The 23,516-nt window shown below is 40.3% G+C and overlaps 2 protein-coding genes across 2 annotated transcripts in view; one reads left to right on the top strand and one right to left on the bottom strand.

The window, feature by feature from the left end:
* Nucleotides 1-20,088, bottom strand: part of arhgap1 (Rho GTPase activating protein 1) — a 28,760-nt gene extending 8,672 nt beyond the window's left edge. Inside the window, exons 1-8 of the mRNA XM_040141869.1 lie at nucleotides 19,801-20,088; nucleotides 9,314-9,552; nucleotides 8,545-8,643; nucleotides 8,191-8,278; nucleotides 5,191-5,322; nucleotides 3,615-3,701; nucleotides 1,153-1,251; nucleotides 775-882 (exon numbers count right to left, since the gene is read on the bottom strand). Of these exons, the coding sequence (XP_039997803.1) occupies nucleotides 775-882; nucleotides 1,153-1,251; nucleotides 3,615-3,701; nucleotides 5,191-5,322; nucleotides 8,191-8,278; nucleotides 8,545-8,643; nucleotides 9,314-9,437 (737 nt within the window). The 5' untranslated portion in view covers nucleotides 9,438-9,552; nucleotides 19,801-20,088. The remainder of the gene's footprint in view (nucleotides 1-774; nucleotides 883-1,152; nucleotides 1,252-3,614; nucleotides 3,702-5,190; nucleotides 5,323-8,190; nucleotides 8,279-8,544; nucleotides 8,644-9,313; nucleotides 9,553-19,800) is intronic.
* On the top strand, nucleotides 20,017-23,281 carry arl6ip6 (ADP-ribosylation factor-like 6 interacting protein 6). The gene is made up of 4 exons (XM_040141871.1): nucleotides 20,017-20,810; nucleotides 21,406-21,459; nucleotides 22,040-22,166; nucleotides 22,319-23,281. The coding sequence occupies exons 1-4, from the start codon at nucleotides 20,537-20,539 to the stop codon at nucleotides 22,410-22,412; spliced, it is 549 nt and encodes a 182-aa protein (XP_039997805.1). The 5' UTR covers nucleotides 20,017-20,536; the 3' UTR covers nucleotides 22,413-23,281.
* The last annotated feature ends 235 nt before the right edge of the window (nucleotides 23,282-23,516 follow it).

Genomic DNA, 23,516 nt, shown 5'->3' with positions numbered 1-23,516 from the left:
GAACTTCATGTTCATGAAACCAGCTTGAGATGACTTTTGCTTTGTGACATGGAGCATTATCCTGCTGGAAGTAGCCACTAGAAGATGGTAAACTGTGGCCATAAAGGGATTCACATGGTCAGCAACAATACTCAGACAGGCTGTGGCATTCAAACCATGATTTATTGGCAATAAGGGCCCCAAAGTGTGCCAAAAAAACATTCCCCACACCATTACCACCAGGAATGGAACCTGACATGGTCTTCTGCTGTTGTAACTCACCCACCTCAAGGTTCAACATGTTGTTCATTCTGAGAGGCTTGTCTTCTCACCACAGTTGTAAAGACTGGTTATCTGAGTTATTGTAGCCTTTCTGTCAGCTCCAACCAGTCTGACTATTCTCCTCTGACCTCTCTCACCAACAAGACATTTCCATCCACAGAAGTGTTGATCACTGGATGTTTTTTGTTATTGGCTTCATTCTGAGTAAAGAACTGTTGTGCATGAAAAATCCCAGGAGATCAGCTGCTTCGGAAATACTCAAACCAGCCTGTCTGGCCCCAACAATCATGCCAGAGCCAAAGTCACTGAGATCACATTTTTTCCCCACATTCTGATCTTTGATGTGAACATTAACTGAAGCTTGTGACCTATTTGCATGATTTTATGCATTGCACTTCTGCCTCATCGCTAGAATTCATGCCTTAAACATTTAGAGCAAATGTTTTCTATATGCACTGATGTGAGTAAAAGCTGCCAAAGCAGAATCTAACAGACAGAGATTTAGTCACTTACAATGCAAGTGGCACCCCAAACACCTGGTTGGGGAGCGGAGCACTGCGAGGAGGAGAAATGGGAGGCTGGGCGGTCGGCTTCAGAGACGCTCTCAACTTGTCGTCATACCTGACACAGAGACCATGTTAGATTATAAGCTGTTTGGGATTTTAAAACACAGCTTGTCAATTAGTTAAAGATATATACTATTGTGCCTGAAAGCGAGTGAATATGTTAAGCTTTAGATAATTTCTGGGTGGAAATGTACTATCAGGGTGTAACAGGATACAGAGGAAAAAATAGCAACAGTGAATGTAATACAACAACAATTTTAACAACACAATGTATTAAAATCTATGTACAAAATGACCTCAGTAGAATACAGTAGGAAGCTCTTACTCTTTGACACGGGCAGGAATGAGCAGCTGCTCACACTTTACCACATCCTCCAGCTCACTCAGATAGCTCACATAGTTGATCTTCCTGCCAAACTTAAAACTACAGTGGAGAGAGAGAGAGAGAGAGAGAGAGAGAGAGATTGAATCACCTTCAAATTAATCATTACCTTGTAATTTTGCTGCCTTCACACAACCAATTGTTGTAAATGTGTTAGTTTTAATTGGAGGATGACAATTTTTTTTCCACAATTTTTTTTTAATGGGATACAATGTGACCATAGCTTCACAGATTGTCCTCCTCTCCAAGAAAATAAGTTTACATTTCATAAAAGGATACTGCACTGAGTGAAATGTGTCTGGAGCACAAACCCTGAACTACTGAAAGTTGACAAAGACTGTTGGGATAGAATTCATAATCTTGTGAACTTACACTGTGATAGAACAGGTCTTGATTTCAATCAAAACTTTGGCATTTTTAGGCAAAAGCCAATTTAATTTTATTTTTGTATTTTGTTTAGACAGTGTTCTTGTAGGGCTGATTGTATTTAGACAACATTTAATATTTGACACTTTGATTTCTTTTGTCAATAAAAAAGGATTTTGTAGAAAAACATTTTTAAATTACTTAAAATAAAGTATTAAAAAAGAGTATTGTTTTGCTATCAGTTATTAAACTTGGGTATAATATCGCCACTAGTCCTGACAACACTTAAAACCATCTCCAGCCCTACTCCCAGGGCCCCCGGTCTAAGGACTGGACGCTTTGTTTAGAATAAAAATCAGTGCAGAACAACTTAAGACTGTGAAATACATAATTAATGGTATACAAGTGGCATATTATTTGTTGTAAGGGTTAGCATGCCGCTTATATTTGCTACACATCCCATTTTACAGTGTCGCTGTAGTTTTCTACAGTTGCCACTAGATGTTACTACAGCTATTTCTTAGTGATTTTGTCAGTTATTATAATGAAGTTGCCCTAAATCCATATGAAATGAGCGTGTTCCTAATTTAAATTACTTCCTTCGATAGATGGTCAATATTTCTGGGAAATCACAGGAACTCAAATATCATGTCAAAGTAACACCTTCGTAATCCATCTGGTAAACACAAACCAAATAAACTGAGTGGTACTGTGCTTTTGTCAGTGTTTGTTGGTTTAGTTTTCTCATCAGTTTAACTGGTGCGCTCTATGAGAAGTGCTGGCAGTGGACACATGCCAGTGACTGTCCAACAGAAACGTTTTTCCCACGGTGGAAACAGATGAAGAACTAACGAGGGAAAACCACTAATACAGTACTGGATGTCAGAACCGCTCTCCTTATGACTGACAATCTCATTTACAATTTAAAATCTATTTACAGTATAAAGTAGCATCCACATATCCAGCATAGCATAATTTATGTTACATCTGGCATTTAACAGGGGCCAGCCACCATATATTGAAAGATAAGGGGCATGAAAAAGGGCTGGGTGACACCATGAAATGTGGTTGCGACATAGCAAGTACTTCCGAGGACAGAATTAACAGTATCCGTACCAAACATTTTTATTATTAACAAGCAGCTATTGCATTATCATGCTTTATGAGTTTAGTGCATTATTAATAGTCTTTTGAATACATTTTTATCACCACTGAGTGACCTGCCAAACATTAGGCATTTATTTTTACTACTCTCTACTAATTACTTAATCGCAGGAACGTTTTTAATGGTAAATAAAAATGTTTCCTGAGAGAATTCTCTGAAAATGCCATGTGCACGAACACAACAGCAGAGTCCTGAAGCTCCAGGCTGCATTTAGCAAATTCAATTTCTGATTAACTATTTAAACTGCAAGTTCTGTGTAAGTTTGTTCAATATCCACGTTATACAACAGCTTGTGTGTTGTAATGTTCTAAATAACCCTCGCAGGCTGCTAACAAACCAAGTTACAGGATTAGATATTGAAGGCTACAGCCACCAATTTAATGAAATATTGTTGCAATTTGGCCCCACATTGATTTAACTGGGATAAAACCTATTGAGAATGCTTTAATCAAAAGGTTTTATTTCAATCCTAGCAAGTTTTAATAGCAGTAGTCTGCTCACAAACCAGATTCTAAGCAAAGACATCTAGGCCAAATTCATTAGTAATTTTAACCCAAGCTGGACTTCTGCAATATTTGAAAAAAGTTGAAAAGTGGATTTAGGTGAAATGGTGCTAAAGTGGTGATAAAGTGCTACACTTTATCCTTCAATTTTGTCCTATATAGGACTAGTCACCGTGTTTACAGAACATGCAAAATATGTTAAATAATAAAGGCTCACACTTTAAAGGTGTCAAGAAAACCTCATGTTTAAAATCTCACTAAAAGCTCAAATTCCAAAAATAAAATACAATCAGCAACTTATAGCTGAATGAGGTTCAGCATCATCTGCAAAAATATGTTCAGTAATTGTAGAAAAAATTTAAAAAAAGAACCTGATGATTGGTTTGAAGAGGATCAGCAGAGTCTTGATGAACATGGTGGGATGGACGATGTACAGAGCCTTGATGTTCTTCTTATACCTGAAAACACATACAGCAGATATTCTTTTAAAAATGAACTTCGCAGATAGTAGAGATAAAGTCTCTGGAGCAGTGTGTGTGGCTGTGTGGTTTGATCTACATTTTAACTGAGGCATACAGTGTTTTTCACTTGTACTTCAGCTCGATTAACTTTAGCTTGATTTAGCTGCTTGGTCATGTATTTTTTTTCCTTTCCTTTCCATACATAAATACAACTTATTCAGCAAAAATGCAGAATGAAGGCACATATTTCAATGATTTAGAACATCACTAGTACATTTCAGATTGTAGTATCAGAAACTCAAAATGAAATAGAAAGTTTTGTTTACTTCTAAAGCCATTTGGCAGTGATGGAAAACAATCCTACAGGGAAGATGGAATGGACAATGCAGTCAAGGCAAGAGAAAATCATGGGTATATTGATATTTTTCACCCATTAATAACTCATCCATATAAAGGACTGTGGATTTGATGTCATTTATTTCAAGTAGGATGATTGTGTTTTTCTCGACACAGAGAGGAATTAGTTCTATCCCCTCCAATAGATGCTCAATTAGCCAGTCTTAGGGCCCTATTTAAACGAGCAAGCACGACAAATGCAACGCCGTGCGTCTCGGTCGCACAGACTCTGTGGGCGACTCAACCTGCTATTTTTGGTTCATGTACAGTGGTACAGGAGGTATTCAGACCCCAGAACTTCACCGAAGCTGCACAGTAAATTCAAAATGGCTGATTTCCTGTTGGGTTTAGGGTATGCTCCAAAGGGGTTCTTTTGAAATCTGAACTTTGTACATGTATGTGAAACATACTGCGAGGGCTACTTCATTGAAATTTTTTTGGGGGGCGCAATCAAGCCATTTTGCCATACCCATGCGCAAGACCCATAAAACGTACATTATTACCCCGTCTGATGCACGTGCAGAGTGTCGTGAGTTTTTGAGCACCATTAGCCCCTAAAAAATGCAACTCATTTTTGTGGAGAATAATAATAAACAGCATTTTCAAGTGAAAAAGTTTGGTCAAGCAGTGATTATGATCGAATCAAACCTATTCTATTTCAGTCATAATGCTACTGTATTTCACGTTGTAAATGGTTACATTATATCTGTATGGATATGAGTACAGGGTTATAATGGACCAATCTGATGTGCATAGAGGTGTTTGTAGTTGTTCTATAGCTGCCTGGTGTCATTTGCATGTGATTTAATGAAGGTAAGCACAGTGGACAGCCATGTGTAATGGCACTGCACTCTGATGGGGCACTTCTCAAATCAGATGGTCACAGCCAATTTCATGGTCAGGAAAGTACCAAACTTTCCAAGCATTGCTAACGCTTGTCGTTGCACTTCCATGAAAACAGGGCCCGTAGTGTTTATTTCAAAGAGAGCCCAGTGAAAAATTGAGGCCACACTAAAGCTTTCATCAGTTATGATATAATGGTCTGTAAGGCCTCTGTCAGTGCCATTTCCAGTGATGTTATTTAGCTTACTTTCTGTCAAACTCCCTGTATGCATCTCGTAGCCAGCTGAGAGATGGTTTGTTTTCACTGGTCAGTCCATGATGGAAATATATCAGCGTGTAGTCACTTTCCACATACTGATCCAGTGTTCCTTTAAGATACCTGCAAAAAATAAAACAAATTTATTGTCATTCAAATAATATCCATGGGACGCCATATTCTGGTCCAAGTTTACCAAGGAACCACATTTTCACCAAACATCTTAGTGTTTAAGCATCAGGTAATGTGGTGAAGAAAAAAAAACAAACTGAAATAGCATTTTGCTTCGTTCCATGGAAGTTATTGAGAAACTTAAAACAAAACTGTTCTATTTGAAGACTTCTGAGAAACATGTTTTGTTTCTTCATACTGGGTCATACAGATGTGTCCTGCTGAGCTTGAAATCTATGTAACCACAATATCCCTGGTTTGATTCCAGCCAAGGACTTTTACTGTATATGACCTCCCTCCACCTACTCAAATTCCCTGACACTCTCTACACCCCAACAATCAATGAATTCAGAAATGCCTTTGTAGAAAAGCAGAATTGCAGGAAAAAGGGGAGTCACCAGATTCATTTTATGTCACAGTTGACACAAGGTTCACATGGGTGTGGTTGGATAAAAATGTGAACCATTGCAGAAGACAGATTCATCAAACTGGTGTTTCAGTAAACCTATCTAACATCTTTCATGCTCCTACATTGACGCTGGTGCTTGTGGCTTCTAAATCACAACATTTTCATCTCTTTCTATGGTTCTAGACCGGTTGTACAGTTGAAAAGCAGGATTCATTTAATCCAGCAGAAGAAAAAAACTTAAACAATGCTTTGAAGCTGCCTCTAAACACCACTTAATTTCCCACTGGATGGCTTGTTACCACCCACAGAGCCAGCCACACAAAAGCAGGGACACTGACACAGTACACGGTAGATATAAAAGACTGTACAGTGAATAGCATGTGATAGAAATGTCATTCCAGTGTTTCATGCCCCAGTGTTTATCTCTCACTGAATAGAAGTATTATTGTTGCACACCGTTTTGGTTTATTAATCAATGTTGTTTTGGTGACTTTTACAAACATAAGCAAAAGTAATTTGGTGACCTGATTTTTATTTGAATTTTATAATTGTGTAATTTGTTAGAAAACCAGCTGGTTGTGTGCATGACATTAACAACAAGGCTACGAGTCTAAAGCTCTGTTAGCATCTCCTAGAGACATGAAAAAGCTGCATGGAAGAAGACATACTGAATTTTGCATTAGAGAGAGAGAGAGAGTGTACTTTGGGACCTGTGGACATCCACAGCAAACCTAAAGGCAATATAAGCTTTTTATTTCAAGATGCTTTGGAATAAACTGATAGAGGGGAAATATTTTACCTAATGATGGTGTTAGATGACAAGACACATCCTCTGGGGACCATGAATATGTACAAAAATTGCATGAAAATTTGCTGTCAGGTTAGAAGGTGTTTTTTTAATGCAATTTAAAAGGACACAGTTGCTAAATTAAAACCATTATCAAGAACTTAAGATATTTGCCTACTAGATTTCTTAAGGTGGTTTTTGACTAAGTGGGTCCAACTATCCAAACCATTGCAAATAGCTCTCTTTCTACTGGTTATTTTCCCTCCTGCCTTCAGCATGCAGTAGTCAACCCAATTGTCAAAGCCACTGTTGACAGTCAATTTAAAAAATTTTAGAACCAGCAAATTACTATTTTTAGAAAAACTTTTAGAAAAAGTGGACTCCTATCACTCCAACGCTCTCTTACTAACAGCTGATTCTGGTAATTGTGCAACTTTAATTCTGCTTGATCTTAGCTCAGCTTTTGATAGCATCAATCATGCAATTTTGTTGGATCGTCTTGAAAACTGGGTTGGCCACAAGGATACTGCCTTAGACTGGTTTAGATCTTACTTGATCTGACAGGAGTTTCCCCAATAGTTGTTGGTGGTGCCTCTTGTTCAGTGGCTCCTCTGAAGGGAAAGCCATGTAATGTATGTTCTGCTCTCGGAGTGGCCCAAGATTTGTGGGGAAAACTAAGTTTGCCGACTTCACCACAAACTTTAAACATCAAACATTCGTAAAGCACAACAGCAGCATGAGGCATAAACTATGCAGGAACAGAGGCACAGATTGAATTGGAGCGCCTCTGCCAGCAGCATTTCGAAGGCAGGAAGTTCAGCAGAAATCAGAAATAGAGGATATTCTCTGGGGAAAGGGGGAAGTGAGGGGAAAGAGAGGCATATAAGGCATATAATTCCTTGTTTACATGTTTTGCTGTGGTTGTTATGCTGTTATGACAGTAATGTACTGACCACATACCTTATGTTTACATTTGTGAATTGATAATTTGGTGTCTGTTTAAAACAAAAAGCAATATTTAACTTAATGAATTGTCTGTTTATTACCAAAGCATTTATCAGTAGTACAGTTAAAATGGAAAAAATCTGAATGTCCATTTTAATTGGTGCTCCTAAATTTTGTGCTCCTAGAGTTTTCAGTGGGGAGCACCAGTGGTACTACTGGAAATAGTGACATCATTTTAAGAATTTCTTAGACTCTAGCTTTTTTTTTAAAAAGCCCTTTACTAATGTCATCATTTGTTTTACTTTTTTTTCCAAAATGTTTAATATTTTCTATTTTAATTAATGTACCTTTTTGTCTAAATTCTTAAATTTTATTTTATTGTTGGGTATTTTATTGATTCTCTCTTATTCTACTTTTAGAAGTCCGATTCCAATTCATTTTATCGTACCGATTTTCTTTTTTTTGTATTTTCCTATGTAAAGCACTTTGTAACTCTATTTTTGACAAATGCTTTGTGAATAAAGTTTATTACAAGTTTTATTATTATCACTATTCTTAGATCGCACAACCTGAGACAAAACATAATTGTGTAAACTGCAGAACCTACTCAACCAAAGTGAACACTGCTGAAGCAGTTTGCTGTGCTTAGACTGCTCATTGAGGTTACATTAGTACTTACAAAAGCAGCCTTTGATGGTCCAGCTGATGCTGTGGGGGCATCCTGCAGGCATTAAACACTATCACCTTCCTGCCGAAGTTATCATCACCTACAGACACACAGAGAGACAGAGGCAGGGATTCAACATCACCTATATTAAAAAAAAAGATTACTCGGATTGTATAGAACTCTTCCTACTCTTAAAAAACGTGACAAGTAATCCAAACTCTACAAATGGCCCTACGAGTTTTAGTCTGAAGAAACATTGGTACGAGACAAAAGCAAAAGAGAAACTTAATTATTACTGTCACAGATGGCAGTGAAGAGAGGAGTCAAACACCAGCCAATCACCATAAGAGGTTTGTGAGGACTGACCTGCCACTTCAATGATCTGATGCCTTGCGATGTCATAGAAGGGATCGTCCCAGGGCAGGTGGGGAGAGCCACCGTCGAAGCGCTGGGAGATGTCCGTCTCTGAAACACACACAACGATACATAAGTAGTACATGCACAATAGTACATCCAACAGAAAAAGCACAAGTTAACAGTAACACATTGACATATCACTGGGGGAGTCCTGAGTACATAGTTCAAAGGGTTTTCACACGTTAGTGATTTTGTCTGCAAGTACAAGTTTCCTGCCAAACACCATTAGGAAGCTTACTGTTAAGTGAGTCTTCCCATTGTTTTTCATTTTTTTATAATTATTATTATGAGGGTTGACACAATGCAAATGAATTGGAGGGTATACTGTTCCTACTGTATAAAATCCCTAATATCAATAACAGAATCTAACCCAATTTTGATAGTGGTAAAGGCTAATCCGGGTAGAGCTCAATAGAAAAAGATAACCACCTGCTGACCACTACATGAAAGGAAGGTTTGGATTTTATAAATCAAACAGTTATGGTCAGGTTCTACACAGAACTTTTTCAAACAGGAACATTTGAGTCTTCTTTTTTTTCCAAATGGATGTTCGGTGGGTTGAGACTTTTGTATGGTTTTAGGGTTACGGTTAGACATGAAGTTGTGGTAGTTAAAGTTAGCCCAGGGGAAATCATTATGTCAATAGGGGTTGGTCGAAGTCTATGGGTACAAACATGTGATTTTGTGTGCAAGTGTGTGTTTACAAAATCCCTCTCACCTGACTTGCTGAGAGTAGACTCATCAGCGGGCCACTGCTGGTCTTCTATCGTAGCTAGCTTCAGCTGTCCTAACTGTGCAGTCGCAGGCTCTTCACCCAGGTCTACCAGCAGCTCTGAAGACATTACACACACTGCAGAACGGCGCTATACGCACCCACTCACACACACTAAACAGTGATGTCTCAGATAACACAAAAACACACAAAGCTGCAACCTCCACACAGTAGCAGCCAGAGTCCTGTAAGAGACAGAGAAACCTAAGGTCAGCTGGGTTTGAAAAATTTCAACTACTGCGGAATTCTCAGCAGCCTATTATTTGCATGAGTTACACAACATGATTGTTTCTGTGGCTTTTGCAGTCTTTTATTATGATTTTAATGAGAAAGTATCACGTTCGAGCTGATAATGGTGCTTTCAGCCACCAGTGAGGAGCTCCGCTGCTAAAAGCTACTGATTTGGTCATTAATGATAGTAATCAAGTATGGTCAGTTCACTTTTAGGATTTGTTGATAAAAATTTGTCCGTTGATGTACTGAACACCTCTATTTTTCAGTCAGACCTTGTTGTCATTCATGTTACATCATGTAATAATGCACTGAGTGTTGAGTGATAATTACTAGATAAGTACAGCAATGTAACATCAGAAAAGATACGATTGTTAGAGAATTTCATGTAAACTGAGAGACGAGACAGAGCGAGAGCAGGAAAGATTTGACCTTAGAAACACCAGGAAACAAGCTTAATGTCACTGCATATTTATGGACTAATTATCTTAATGGTTTACAACAAAGAAAGCACATATGACAGAGTAAGGTTATACTCAAACAGAGATCTGATCCAACCTCATCAAAAATCAAGTGTTTATAGCTGTTATGAACGGCCACACTCAAACATGAAGTGAAAAGCAGCCCATCATAGAGAGGGGGAAGATGAGATAGCGTTTAAATATGGAGTTAACAGATCACATTTTTCGGAGAGTCTCTCATTGAAGACATTCATGGTGTTGCACTCACTTACTCACATGATAAATGATAGATGTAGTTATGTAAGGAATGAAAAGAGAGAGCTAAGAAAAGCCTGGCTCATTTTGCACCTCCACACAGCGGACCAGTCACAGTGTGAGGTGGGTGTGAATGTCAGATCATCAGTTTGGGAAAGTTACCCTAACCCTCCTGATTCCCAGCACCCCCTGCCTGTGGTACGGCTCAGAGGATAGCTGCCGACTCCGTTATGCTCCCATTCCAAGCCTGCGGCACATACTGACTAGTATCTCTAACTCAGTGTCAATTTCAGTGGTGACATGACGTGGTCCTGCAGAAGCTGGCAGAGTTCCTGGAGGCACCCACGTTAGAGGCAAATGACGACAGTTCGTCAATGCCACCGCAGCTGATCCGCTGCATCAGACAGGGAGGAGGGACACAGAACATCACGTGAAGGAAGACCTCAGCCATAACACCAGGGCGCAAGTGGAACTTGAGTGTTAACTTCGACCAGCAACTTAAGTTCCCAGTAGATATCACCACAACCTCTCTGCCACCACAACACTGTCCTATGGGACAGTGAGTCAGGGAACAACTATCCCATAGGAGAAAGGACTGGAGGCAGTCTTTGAAAAGGCCAACTACACACTGTTGAGGTAGGCTGCAGAGGCTTCACTGGAATGTCTACACAGAACATCCTTCAGATTTTGGGAGTGACTGAAGTCAAGCACACAAGTTACTGGCCGAGGAAGCAGAGCAAGTAAGTTTCTGGCTCTGGCAAAAAAGCAAAGATAAGAACATGGGGAAAAGAAGGGTGGCAGTAGGGAGACGTCCTTCATGTTGCTCCACCACCTTGAGATGTTCTTAAGGGAGATTAAGGGAGCTAAACATCCAAAAAAAAAAAAAAAAAAAAGGTGGCTCCCAGCTGATGACCCTGCTGCCACCGGACACGGTGGCACTGGCAGAAGTGCGACAGGCAGCAATACCCTGGTAATTGTACCTGTGCTTTCATCTGGTGTCCCTCAGTAGTAACACCACTGTGATAATGTGGCAGACAGTACTATGTACTATACTGAGCTGATCCTTATGGTTTGGATTCTCATCATTAGCAGCATAATAATTTTACAATTAATATGTTTTATGTGTCAAGCATTGACTTTAATTGTTTTAAGGGTCAGTTGAACCAAAACACTACTGTCTGTATGGTAAGGTACCACTGGGGTAAATGAGAAAATATGTTTTCTTGTCCTTTAGTTTAACTTACCCTTAAAAGGTCTTCGTTATAATGTAAAATTTTATGTATAATAGTGTAAAGAGTTAGCCTGGTTCTAGACCTCTGGCACACTGCACCAGAAAAACTGCTACATAAATGTTGACGAGTGTTGACACAACTGTTAGCAAGTTAGCTTACAGAAATAACAACACTTACACTGGCTTTTATTTATTTATTTTTTTGACCGATGTGAAAAACTTTAGTGATGGCTTCTTCACAGCTTCTGTGTTGACTGAAAATGATGTCGGCAGGGCATTGGTTAGGGCAAAACAAAATAACTCCCACTGATGTCAGAGTAAATAATGAAGTTAATCTTATTATCAGGTTAGTGAACAACTGTTGTTGGTAGAAAACACATTCTCATTACTGATGCTAAATCTAAAACAGTACATATTCTCAGTACAAAGTAACAATGTTTGGAAACACTGTGCTCCCGCAGGTTGATTAACCATATAACATATCATAACTTTAATTTCTAGGAGGTGAAAAAAATCAAATCTGTCAGGTTGAATTCTGGTAAATATCTATAAAATGATGCACAAATCAGCTAGACTATTTCTATTTGATGAATTGCTGTCGACATAAGCACCTTAGGTTTATTTTGCTTACTATAACAATTAGGGTTGGCCAATCGATTTTATTTTCATTTCCTCATGTTGTCATTACCAGAGATCGCCTATAGATCTGCTGCCACCGGACACGGTGGCACTGGCAGAAGTGCGACAGGCAGCAATACCCTGGTAATTGTACCTGTGCTTTCATCTGGTATCCCTCAGTAGTAACACCACTGTGATAATGTGGCAGACAGTACTATGTACTATACTGAGCTGATCCTTATGGTTTGGATTCTCATCATTAGCAGCATAATAATTTTACAATTAATATGTTTTATGTGTCAAGCATTGACTAATTGTTTTAAGAGTCAGTTGAACCAAAACACTACTGTCTGTATGGTAAGGTACCACTGGGGTAAATGAGAAAATATGTTTTCTTGTCCTTTAGTTTAACTTACCCTTAAAAGGTCTTCGTTATAATGTAAAATTTTATGTATAATAGTGTAAAGAGTTAGCCTGGTTCTAGACCTCTGGCACACTGCACCAGAAAACTGCTACATAAATGTTGACAAGTGTTGACACAACTGTTAGCAAGTTAGCTTACAGAAATAACAACACTTACACTGGCTTGTATTTATTCATTTTTTTGACCGATGTGAAAAACTTTAGTGATGGCTTCTTCACAGCTTCTGTGTTGACTGAAAATGATGTCGGCAGGGCATTGGTTAGGGCAAAACAAAATAACTCCCACTGATGTCAGAGTAAATAATGAAGTTAATCTTATTATCAGGTTAGTGAACAACTGTTGTTGGTAGAAAACACATTCTCATTACTGATGCTAAATCTAAAACAGTACATATTCTCAGTACAAAGTAACAATGTTTGGAAACACTTTGTTCTCAAGAGGTTGATTAACCATATAACATATCATAACTTTAATTTCTAGGAGGTGAAAAAAATCAAATCTGTCAGGTTGAATTCTGGTAAATATCTATAAAATGATGCACAAATCAGCTAGACTATTTCTATTTGATGAATTGCTGTCGACATAAGCACCTTAGGTTTATTTTGCTTACTATAACAATTAGGGTTGGCCAATCGATTTTATTTTCATTTCCTCATGTTGTCATTACCAGAGATCGCCTATAGACGATCTGCTCGCCACCAGCGGCGGATGAGGGGGTTGGAGAGACCCTCTTACTACCTCTGTCATCACTCACGGTAAATGGCAATATACCCAATCTCATAGCACAGCTGCTGTCATTTTTGTTTTATTTCAGCTCCTACTGTGAGACAACATAGTGATCATAAAAGAGTCCTTTTGGCAGCTCGGCTTCTCAGTATGTCTATCTGTAACCAAAAGAAGCAGTTTTGCTGTATATATGTTATGACAAAGTCACAACATGCACTAATACACAAATGAAATGCCTTATTGGAATTTAATTTGGAGTCAACCGTCAATAATTACAGGCATTCATGTAATGTAATCAATGTAATTTGCACAAGCAAATTTGACACTTGTCACTGGTGGCTCACGGCAGCGTCTCCAGCAACTGCAATGGAGCTGAAACGCTACTGGGTTAAATGCTGTGGATATTGGTGCGCAGATAAAAGCTTTGTTGAGCAGGCAACGGAGATATAAGGTTTTGTCAGATTGCACAGCACACTTCTCAGGATTGTCAGATGGGAAAAGGGATGGCAGATGGGTTGCTTTAAATTGAGGCGGAGCTTCACTGTGCTGATTAACAGTGATCATCATGACCGTTTCTCAATAGTTGCAGGAAAAAAAAAAAAATTTAAAAATCGTTCACGTCTTCAATTTCAGTAAATCTCATCGCAAACTGGCTCAAACCTGATAACAATCTTATAGTATCAATGAAGAGTTGGAACAAGTGGACACAAAATATATTTCTGATACTGACAAACTATCTTGGTGCCTTAGACCTCATCACAGTTTACAGCACAACACGAGCTGGGTAGAACATATTCGTATTTTTAGGTGCTATAGCAAAATCAGGGTTTGTATTTTTAAAACCACCATGTGCACAATTTACAAATTTCTGACTGTGGTGCCCCCCGGTGGCAATGTGATGGCACTATGGCATGGCGTGTACTCATTTTGACACACACTGTCTCCAAACAAAAACTAATGCCATCAGAATTATTTGAAAGATGTAATGCAAATCCCACAAAAATCCAATGTATTGTGGTTGCTGGTTACCATCAGCCCCATTATACCTTCTACAAAGTTATACTGCAGCAAGGAGGAAAAGACAGAAAAGACATCTCTAACACAGTCTGACTAACTGACCTGAGATGTGCAGAGCAGAAATATCAGTGTGAGACATTTTGGGGAATTATCAAAGAATGCTGCTACAATTTTGATTTGTCATTTCCTGTCATGTCTTACATTAGCTATGTCTGTGTTTATTTATATGCAGTACTTGTGGTGCTAGCGATGATGAAACTGCCCTCTCCTTTGTAGCTCTGTGTATACTGCCGAGATGACCGTAGTTTATATTCAAATACTGCTCTAACGACAAACTGCAGAACTCAGTAAGCCTGAGCCAGTAGCATAATGTAACTGCTTCAAATGAATGACTGCATCTCTTCCTCCTCTCACATATTAACTCTCTCCCCATTTTCTATACTCACACTTCCTCTTTTGTCCCAACCCCCACTAATTTACCCTGCTCTCTCTCTCTCACACACACACACACACACACACACACACACACACACACACACACACACACACACACACACACACACACAACCCACACCCACCCCTGTTCTCTCTCTACCCTGTGATGTTATGCTGGTTGACAGCATGTTGCTTTAAATAAATATTGCTACTAACCAAAAGGCACAGACAGCCGATTGCTGCTGACCAATGACACACACACACACACACACACACACACACACACACACACACACACACACACACACACACACACACACACACACACACACACACACACACACACACACACACACACACACACAGAGAGAGAGAGAGATAGTGAAAAACAACTGTTAGCACTGAGTCAGCCTGTTAGTCAGTAACCAAGAAGCTGTCAGGGAGGACACTGGGTAGGATTTTGGACGATGTGGACAAAAACAGGTTCCTCTTTTCTTGCTTTGTGTGTTCCTGAACACAACCCCATTGGGTCAGCCAGTGTAGGTCACAGGAGGCTGAGGATAATCCACCTGACTGTGAGCTCATCTGTAGACACAAATTAGCTCTACAGTTAATATTCAAAATGGAAACAAGAGAGAACCAGCACACCAATTGAAACACATTCCACTCTGCTAGACTAGTCTGGATGACTAGTGTGAGCTTGTGCAAAAGGACAACAACCAATGATTCTTTCATTATCAGTCATCAGGCCGATACTATCAGTCAGGTAGTTGGTCAGCAGAAAGTGTGGCAAAACAATCTTAAGTTCAAAAGCTATATATTAGCTTTCATCCAAATCTCATGGTTTTCATCAGTGAATGGTGCTGCCTGAGGCGTCATCATGTCACCTAAGTGTGGACATATACACTATGTGAGGTAGAAACCAGCTGTCTGCGAACACATCAAACACATCCAAAACCACTCACTTCATCCACTGGGAAGAGGTCAAAGGTCATCGACCAGGAATCAGTCAATGACCAGAGAAAGATGAAGGAGGATGTTCACACCTGACACCAGAGACCAGAGACCATCTCTGAACAGAGACAAGGTTATCATCTCCTACCATATACAAATGCTTGTTATTATGTGGCTTAAAATCCAAACGAAGACTATTTCGTTTTCACAACTTTCATGTGAAAATAACTTAGGTTCAAATTAGCATTACTAGTTCACTAAACACAGCCAGCCAACATCTGGTAAGGATTGGGACATGTTTTGGATGAGAAAAAAAGCTATTTTTAATGTGAAAAGATGGCTGAGAAGAACAGAAAAAGATGTGCCTTTATATGCAACCAGCGCAATGTGGATGTAGTGTTAGTTCATGTGATGACACCTTAGCCAACTCCATGACAACTGAGACAACTTTAACTGCTGAGAGTGAGATGCAGTCGAAAGCTCTGCATATCACAGTCACAAAGGTAATAAGTGGACCTCGAGTTGAGATTACTTTGCCACACTTCTGTTCACAAGGATAGGAAGAAACCTCCATGCTGAATTAATTGACAACAATTTTGATAATATAGCAAATAAATCATTTACCAGATAACAATTCCAACATTCACAGGTTCCAGCCTCTCAAATGTGAGGATTTTGTTTTCTTTCTGTTTTATATCATTGTTAACTGAATATATTTAAGATCGGTTTTGGACTGTTGGTCAGACAAAACAGGACATTTACAGAAATCAGCTTGGACTCAGGGAACTGGGGTGGATATTTTCCTATTTTCTGATATTTTAGAGACTATACAATTAATCAGTTAATTGACAAATAAATCAGATCAATCAATAGGGAGAATAATTATTAGCTGCAGCCCTAATTGATGTCTCTCAACTGTTCATAATAAAATACCAGAATATGATTGCAAATGCCTGTCACAAGTTCCCAGAGACCAAGATTCAGTTTACTGGTTTTTTCTGAACAGTTAAAAAGGTTTGGCATTTTATACTCAATAAAGGACTTGAAAGATAAATTAATCATTCAAATTATTGATCTGTTTGACCATACAATCTCAACTCAATGTCCACTCAACTACATACGATGATGGGGCTGATAGCCCCAGAAAAAAACTTGGACCTTTAGTTGGGAGTGTTTTGTCATACTGCTATTTCTAAAGGTCAAGAATGAACTTTGATGCTTATTGTGTATTAGTTTTTCGTTTACTGACTAACCAATTAATGAACTAATAGATTCCACTCTAATTGTGCATCCAGTGTGGGACCAAACAGAAATATGGAGACATCTGTGTGCTGGATCCCAGGCACATACCACTGATTTTAAGATCAGTTTTCTGATACGCAGATTTGAAACCCACCCAACGAAGTTAATGTAACATGGGTAGTCAGCTAAACAGTCAGTCAATTAGCTGTTCAGCCAATCAGTCAGCATACTGCTGCTGCTAATGAAATTAAAACAAGTGGACTCCTATCTGTAGCCTATTAGCACAATCTAACTATTCCAATCTCTCCGATTTAACATTCATATCCCAGCAGACAATAAAGCAGCCAGTAAGCTCATCAGACAAACAGTAAAACAGTCTATTTGTTTACAGCAGTGGAGCAGTACAGCATCTGGTGCTTTGCCCAGCCCTGCCCAGCCACAACACCTGTCTTCAGGTGTCAGTGCTTGAGGATCGTGTCGTAATACATGCACAGACACAGAGCCACTGTGTGTACATATGAGCAGTTTGTAGAGGGGTCCAGCAGCAACAGCACCCTGCCCCCTTTGTTTCTCCTCTCTATCACAGTACTGCAGAGCAGCAGAGGAAAGCGGCTTAGTCAAAGTGTCCTCGGGGGGTTGGAAATAGGTTCCCTGGAAAACTGTGCTGCAGACAAAAACCCTCACAATCATTCCATTCCTGTTACCACAGAGATGAAAATAAGTAGAGGAAATGAGTTGCTGTAATCACTGATCATTTCTTCATCTGAAACGCTGCCATATGCACTCTCCTTCCTACATGTCTTTATGACATTGTTGCTTCAATAAGCAGGATTCCACTAGATGTTAAGGGGTTCAGACTGAATGGTACAGTGTGCTAACAAGTCAGCAGACATACCACAATACCATGTTCAATCTATAACTTCCCATGTAGCAGCTTTCACTCACTCACTCACTCACACACACACAAAAACATAACTGCAGTGCCATCTTTGGGTCAAAGATGTTGTAAGATATTTCATTTTCCCAAGTTCTGGCAAAATACACACAGTGCTATCTAAAATACTCCATGTGACAAAACCACCAGAGAGGGACCAGGAGCAGGGCTGCAGCTAGCTATTACCAAGGCTACGTGCTCTGTTTTCTCTAAGAATTTGGGGGGTTTAGCTAGCATGGTTCCATGCTTCTGAATCAGCCCACATAGCTAGTTAACTAGATAGCTACATGGCGGCTTTGGCATTAAGCTGCTGACCATAAACCACTATGCCCAAGGCTTGAAACTGGCTGAGGACCTTTTTATACTTCATGTTTGGTGTCTAATCACATTTTGCTATGAGCAAGTGTACTTTAAGTATTTCTAAAGTCTCGCCTACAGTCCTGAGAGGAAGCCATCGAAAGATTTAATGTCAAACATGCTTTTTGCTTTTCAGTTTGTAGGGAAACAGTTTCCTGGCTGATACGCCACTGAAAGGCCTTATTATTTTTCATATTTAATTTTAAAAAAGGTAATGAAATCTGTGATTTTCTCAGAATTTCTTTTGGAATTTTTAAAAACACTGAAAATACAATTGGAGCAGAAATATTGGGTAATTTCAGGTTGTATTTAACCAGGCTGGTGTTGCCAACTGAAAATTTTCAAGTCTCAAGGAAAAACATAGGGATAGTTTTATACGTTGATAACATATGTGAGGGGCAGGAATTTATTTTTCAATCCCTCATTTAACCAAGGCCTTTTTAAAAGCAGCGATTTCGTTTCAGCATCGCATTTGGAAAGTGCCTAGTAACAGCCACAGCGTGATATGCTGGCTATCATCAGAACAATGTGGGGTTAAGGGCAGGGGTTAAGGGCCTTGCTCAAGGGCACCATCCAATCACAAGCCTGCTTCTCTGACCTTTAGGTCATCACTGCCTTCCTGTTATGAAATGTTTCTGGCCACAATGTCTAGGTAGGCACGTATTTAAAGTCACATTTCTTTCTGACTTTAATGGCACCTGTGGAAAATGTAGCCTCGCGCCCAGCGTGCATGCATTTATTCCCAACTAAATCACCTGGTCAATAGCCCTCTTCTATAGTCCAATGGCTGCACTGAATCTAATGTAAAACAGTCCAATTTTAAAAACAAATGCAATGAGGCGTACATCAGTGCAAGTCAAATTACTGTCATGTTAAACTGGACATTGTACCATTATCTCGATGGTTTTATTGAATGCAGACATTTGAAGTGGAACGTTCTGATTAGGAAAAGTTGATCAAGTATGTTTAATATTCAAAAGGACAAGAAAGCAATGGCACGAGAAACTGACGAACGTTCAAGTGGAGTTTGGCAAATCGCTCTCCCCAGGCAGGAGCCATCGGAACTAACAATCTAGCTTTTGATATGTCCGCTGGTCAAAGCAACAAGTGAGCGGTCAGGTAGCTTGAGTTCCTTTACTACGCACAAAGTCAGTGAAAGGAAACATTTGAATGGTTTTAGCTGTTACTTTAGACACCGGTATTGAGCTAACTCGGCTCCTTTTAGCTGACCAAAAAAGGAAGAAAAAAAAAAGCTAAAACACATTAGCAAACTGGAATGGTTCACACGGACATTTTTTTTTTTTTTTTTTTTTTTTACGAACGCTTACTACGCTGTGAAGAAATTCATAGCTGAAGAGACATACTGATGTCACGATTAGCTAAACCATATCGCCGCAGTATAATAGATCAATGTTACCACAACAAATTAGCCCCATGGTACGCGACTAAGAGCACACAACCACGAAAGGTTCACGCCGTCGTTCTGAATTGATTGCGGAGTCTCGTATAACAGCACCAAAGTTACAGCATAGTGAAACGTTTATTTACCGTAATTGTGTAGCTGCTTTGCAATCACCCGATGGGCTTTGTGGCGTCTGTAGTCGCCGTATGACTTGGTCAGTGTTATTGACAGCAACGAACTGCGTCAACACCTTTTCCGGTTTATTATTTTCAAAATAAGCGTATGCTTTTCTGTCTATGTTCTACTGTGTGTGTCAAAATAAAGGCACTCGCGAGAGTTGTGTGTCCTCTTGTGGCCTGAAAGGGGAACTGCAGTTGCAGAACGCACAGCGTGAGGCCGGGTGAGGGACCAGTAAACGCCGAGCCTGGTGACATGACAACTGCTACAGTTACACTCAATTCAGTTTTTACATGCGGTTTTCCGCTTGCCAAAAAGCGATAGCAGCTCCTCCCTGGTGATGAAAGGCTGATTCTGCCTCAAATTGACTCGATTTCACTGCGGATGATCATTTTTTACAACAGGTTGGCTACAATCTGTCAAAGCATCAAGAGCGAAATCAAGTCGTTTTGAGGCCGAATCAACCTTTCAAGTCGCCAAGTAGGAAATGCTATCACTTTTTGGCAAGTGGAACGCTTAGCCACAAAGAGTAGAAGAAAAAACTACACCGACGGAGCGGCCCGAGGGACAATTTTGTGTGCGGAAGTGCTCCTGGAATAAGGCAAAAGCAGAAACCTAGGCTACATCAGTTCCTGATGCTACTCCAAAACGGTCAGTTTCCACTTTGCAGACGAGGCTAAAGTCCATCTTTTCAAGGGCAGCAGAATGCCGCGGAGTGCGACGGACAGGGACGTTTTGAGGGAACGTTTCGGTGGCTCATGCTCGCCGGGGGCTACGGAAAACCCCGAAGCTCACTCCGTGAGACCCAGTGTGCGAACCGCGTCTGAAGGAGAGGGACCCGGCGGCGGCGCGGGACGGCCGCTGGTCATCCGGAACGGCCCCAAACGGTGGTCCGTGGTCGCGCTGTCCGCACTGGGCTCCGCCGTGTCCGTGGCCGCCGCTGGTTGCGTCTGCGCCCTCGTCTACCCGATACTCAAAGGTAAGCGCGCGCGTGTGCACGTTCATCATTTAGGGGTGTGTGCCTCGCGCACGCAGTGCAGCGGGAAGTGCTGCTTTTAACTATGAAATTACTGGTTTGAAGTTTTCGCTTGTTCCGTGGACACTTCCTGTCAGTTCTGGGGAGGCTTCAAATCACTACTGCAGGAAATAATCCATCATCAAAGGTGTCACTAACCCCTCCAAGCGGCAAAAATCTAACATTTTCTCATCTCATGTCTCGTGACTGTTTTGTGAAATCATTATTTTTGGCAAAATAATCTCAACTCAACGTCCAGTTAGTGTGCCAGTTTAGTTCACTCACCCCATGGGTTATGGAGACCGTGCAGCTGAAGCTGTGCAGATCCAGAACAGGCCAGTAAGTGGACCTTGTTTTGCCCGACTGTACTGTAAGAGTTTGGGGGGAAATGATGACAGAACACGAACCCACTACCAGCACCAGTGCTTCCAGCAGAAAACGGGCTCCACCTTCCCCGATGGTTTGACAAGTGTGGACCGGCAGGGCATTTGCTTTAGCCAGAGGTGTGATGCTGCTCTTCTTTGCCAGTAGTGATACTGACTGACAGTGACTGTTTCAGAGCTACGGGCGGTGAGAGTGAGGGGAGAGGATGGGACTGAAGAGAGGGTGCTGGGTGAGTATCATGACCCGTTCACTTTTGTCCCAGATTCGCTGCTCCACCCGGCAGTTTCAGTGTCATTTTCATGTGCAGTTTGGATTTTTCTGTTTAGCGACATTGATTTATTCAATAGCCACAAAAAATATCGTTAGTATCAATCAATATCAGCATCAATATAATATCAAGTAAAGTAGTGCTTCCATATTTTTGGCAGACAGAAACTCTGAATATTGTAAGGCAGTAACTAACAACTATTTTCACGATCGGTTGATATGAAAATGATTTTCTCAATTCGTCAATAAATTGTTTTTTTTTCTATGAAATGTCCAAAAAATAAGCCAACAGCCCAAAACCTAAAGATATTCAGTTTATTAACATAACTATGACAGAGAAAAGCAGCAAGGGAATGTTATTATTATATTATTATTATTATTAAACGGTTATCAAAATAGTTGCTGATTCATTTTCTGTCAGTCAAGTGATCCATTAATGGACTAATCCTCTCAGCTGTAAACAGAAAAATGTGCATAGTGGAATGGATCCTAGTATCATCCTAGCAGTAGAAAATGACCTGTGTGTTTGTGTGCGGTTGCAGGTTTCTGGAGTATCCTAGTGCTGTCGGTATTAGCAGGATGTATCTGCTGTGTCTTCTCATGGACCCTCACCTACCTTGACTCATACCAGCCTGGCATGGCGCCCCCAACACCGCTGGCCCGCTTCAGGTAACCGTATATCAGACTAGTAGCTACCTTATGGCAACCCTGGTCCAATACAGCGTCTGAACTCACTGGCAGACTGCAGATGGTGACTTCGTCATGTTAACAACGGGAATCCGTGTCTGTCTGTCTGTCTGTCTGTCTGTGTTCTCCTCTAGAGATGTATCTGGCCATGGACTCCACATGGGTTATGGCGTTGTTGTCCTCAATGGCATCATGGCCATGCTCACCGTCATCTGGAGCCTCACCTGACACACACACACACACACACACAACGTCAGTAGAAATGCCCGGGCAGTGACTGGACTAAAACCATGTAAAAGAAGTTCTCCCCTATTTAATTAAAATGAAAGTTTGTAATAATGAACTTTAGTCATTATGTGTTTGTATGACCACCAGACACACAGTTGAGTTGATGCATGTCATTTTTTTTTACCTGCACCCAGTGTGAAAAGGGCTGTGGCTGTGTATAACTCAAGTGACTCTTAATATCTTAATAGTTTCCGCAGTATGCTCAAGGTGTTTTATTTCCAAACAATTACACTCTAGGCAGAAAGAGCAAAACTGGCCCATAACATAGTGGAATTCACAGAATGCTTAATGAGGTAAAAAGAAACCCCAAAGCAACAGCTAAAGGAAACATTGGAGCTGGTTTCCATGTCCGAGACTGCAATACGGAAATCATGGAGCATTGTTGCATGGAGCCTGGTGTCCCTGGCAGGACGCGACGAGGGAAGCCACTGCTCTCAAAAAAATCCCACAACGGAGTTTTCTCTCAGACGCAAGTGACACTGAATATACACTGCTGTGTACACCAGGCTGTTTGTTATTCAAACTCTCTGCTTACACTTATAGTCAAGACTGAAAACGTTCTGATTTTCTTTTACAGGAATATAGAGTCTAAAAATCAAGAGGGAAAGGCAATGTCAGTAAAGGTTGGATTTTATCAGAGGTGCAAACAAACAAAAAGAATAAATCTGGCACTGGATTTGATTTGTCTTCACTGAGTGGTCCTAAATTCTCCTCGTTATCTGATTTCTCTCACGTACCTTGTCTACCAAAAGCATGTCTTGCAGCAGAATTTGGTTTTCAATCCAGCTAACTTCAGTGGCAGGAAAAAGTAGGTAAACCCTTTGGAATTAACTGCACTTGTGTATAAATCTGTCTTAAAATATGGTCAGATCTTCATCTAAGTTACAAATATGAAATAACCAAAATAACACCCAAAGGCTTAAAAGAAGCATTGAAGCTGGTTAACATCTCTGTTCATAAGTCTACCATGCACAATTCACGGTGTATAGTAGCATGGAGCATTGCACAACGGCAGGACGGGATGACGAAGCTGCTGCTTTAAAA

This window comes from Xiphias gladius, chromosome 13 (genome assembly GCF_016859285.1).
Source record: "Xiphias gladius isolate SHS-SW01 ecotype Sanya breed wild chromosome 13, ASM1685928v1, whole genome shotgun sequence".
Lineage (NCBI taxonomy): Eukaryota > Metazoa > Chordata > Actinopteri > Istiophoriformes > Xiphiidae > Xiphias > Xiphias gladius.
This window is presented reverse-complemented; position numbering and strand designations above follow the sequence as displayed.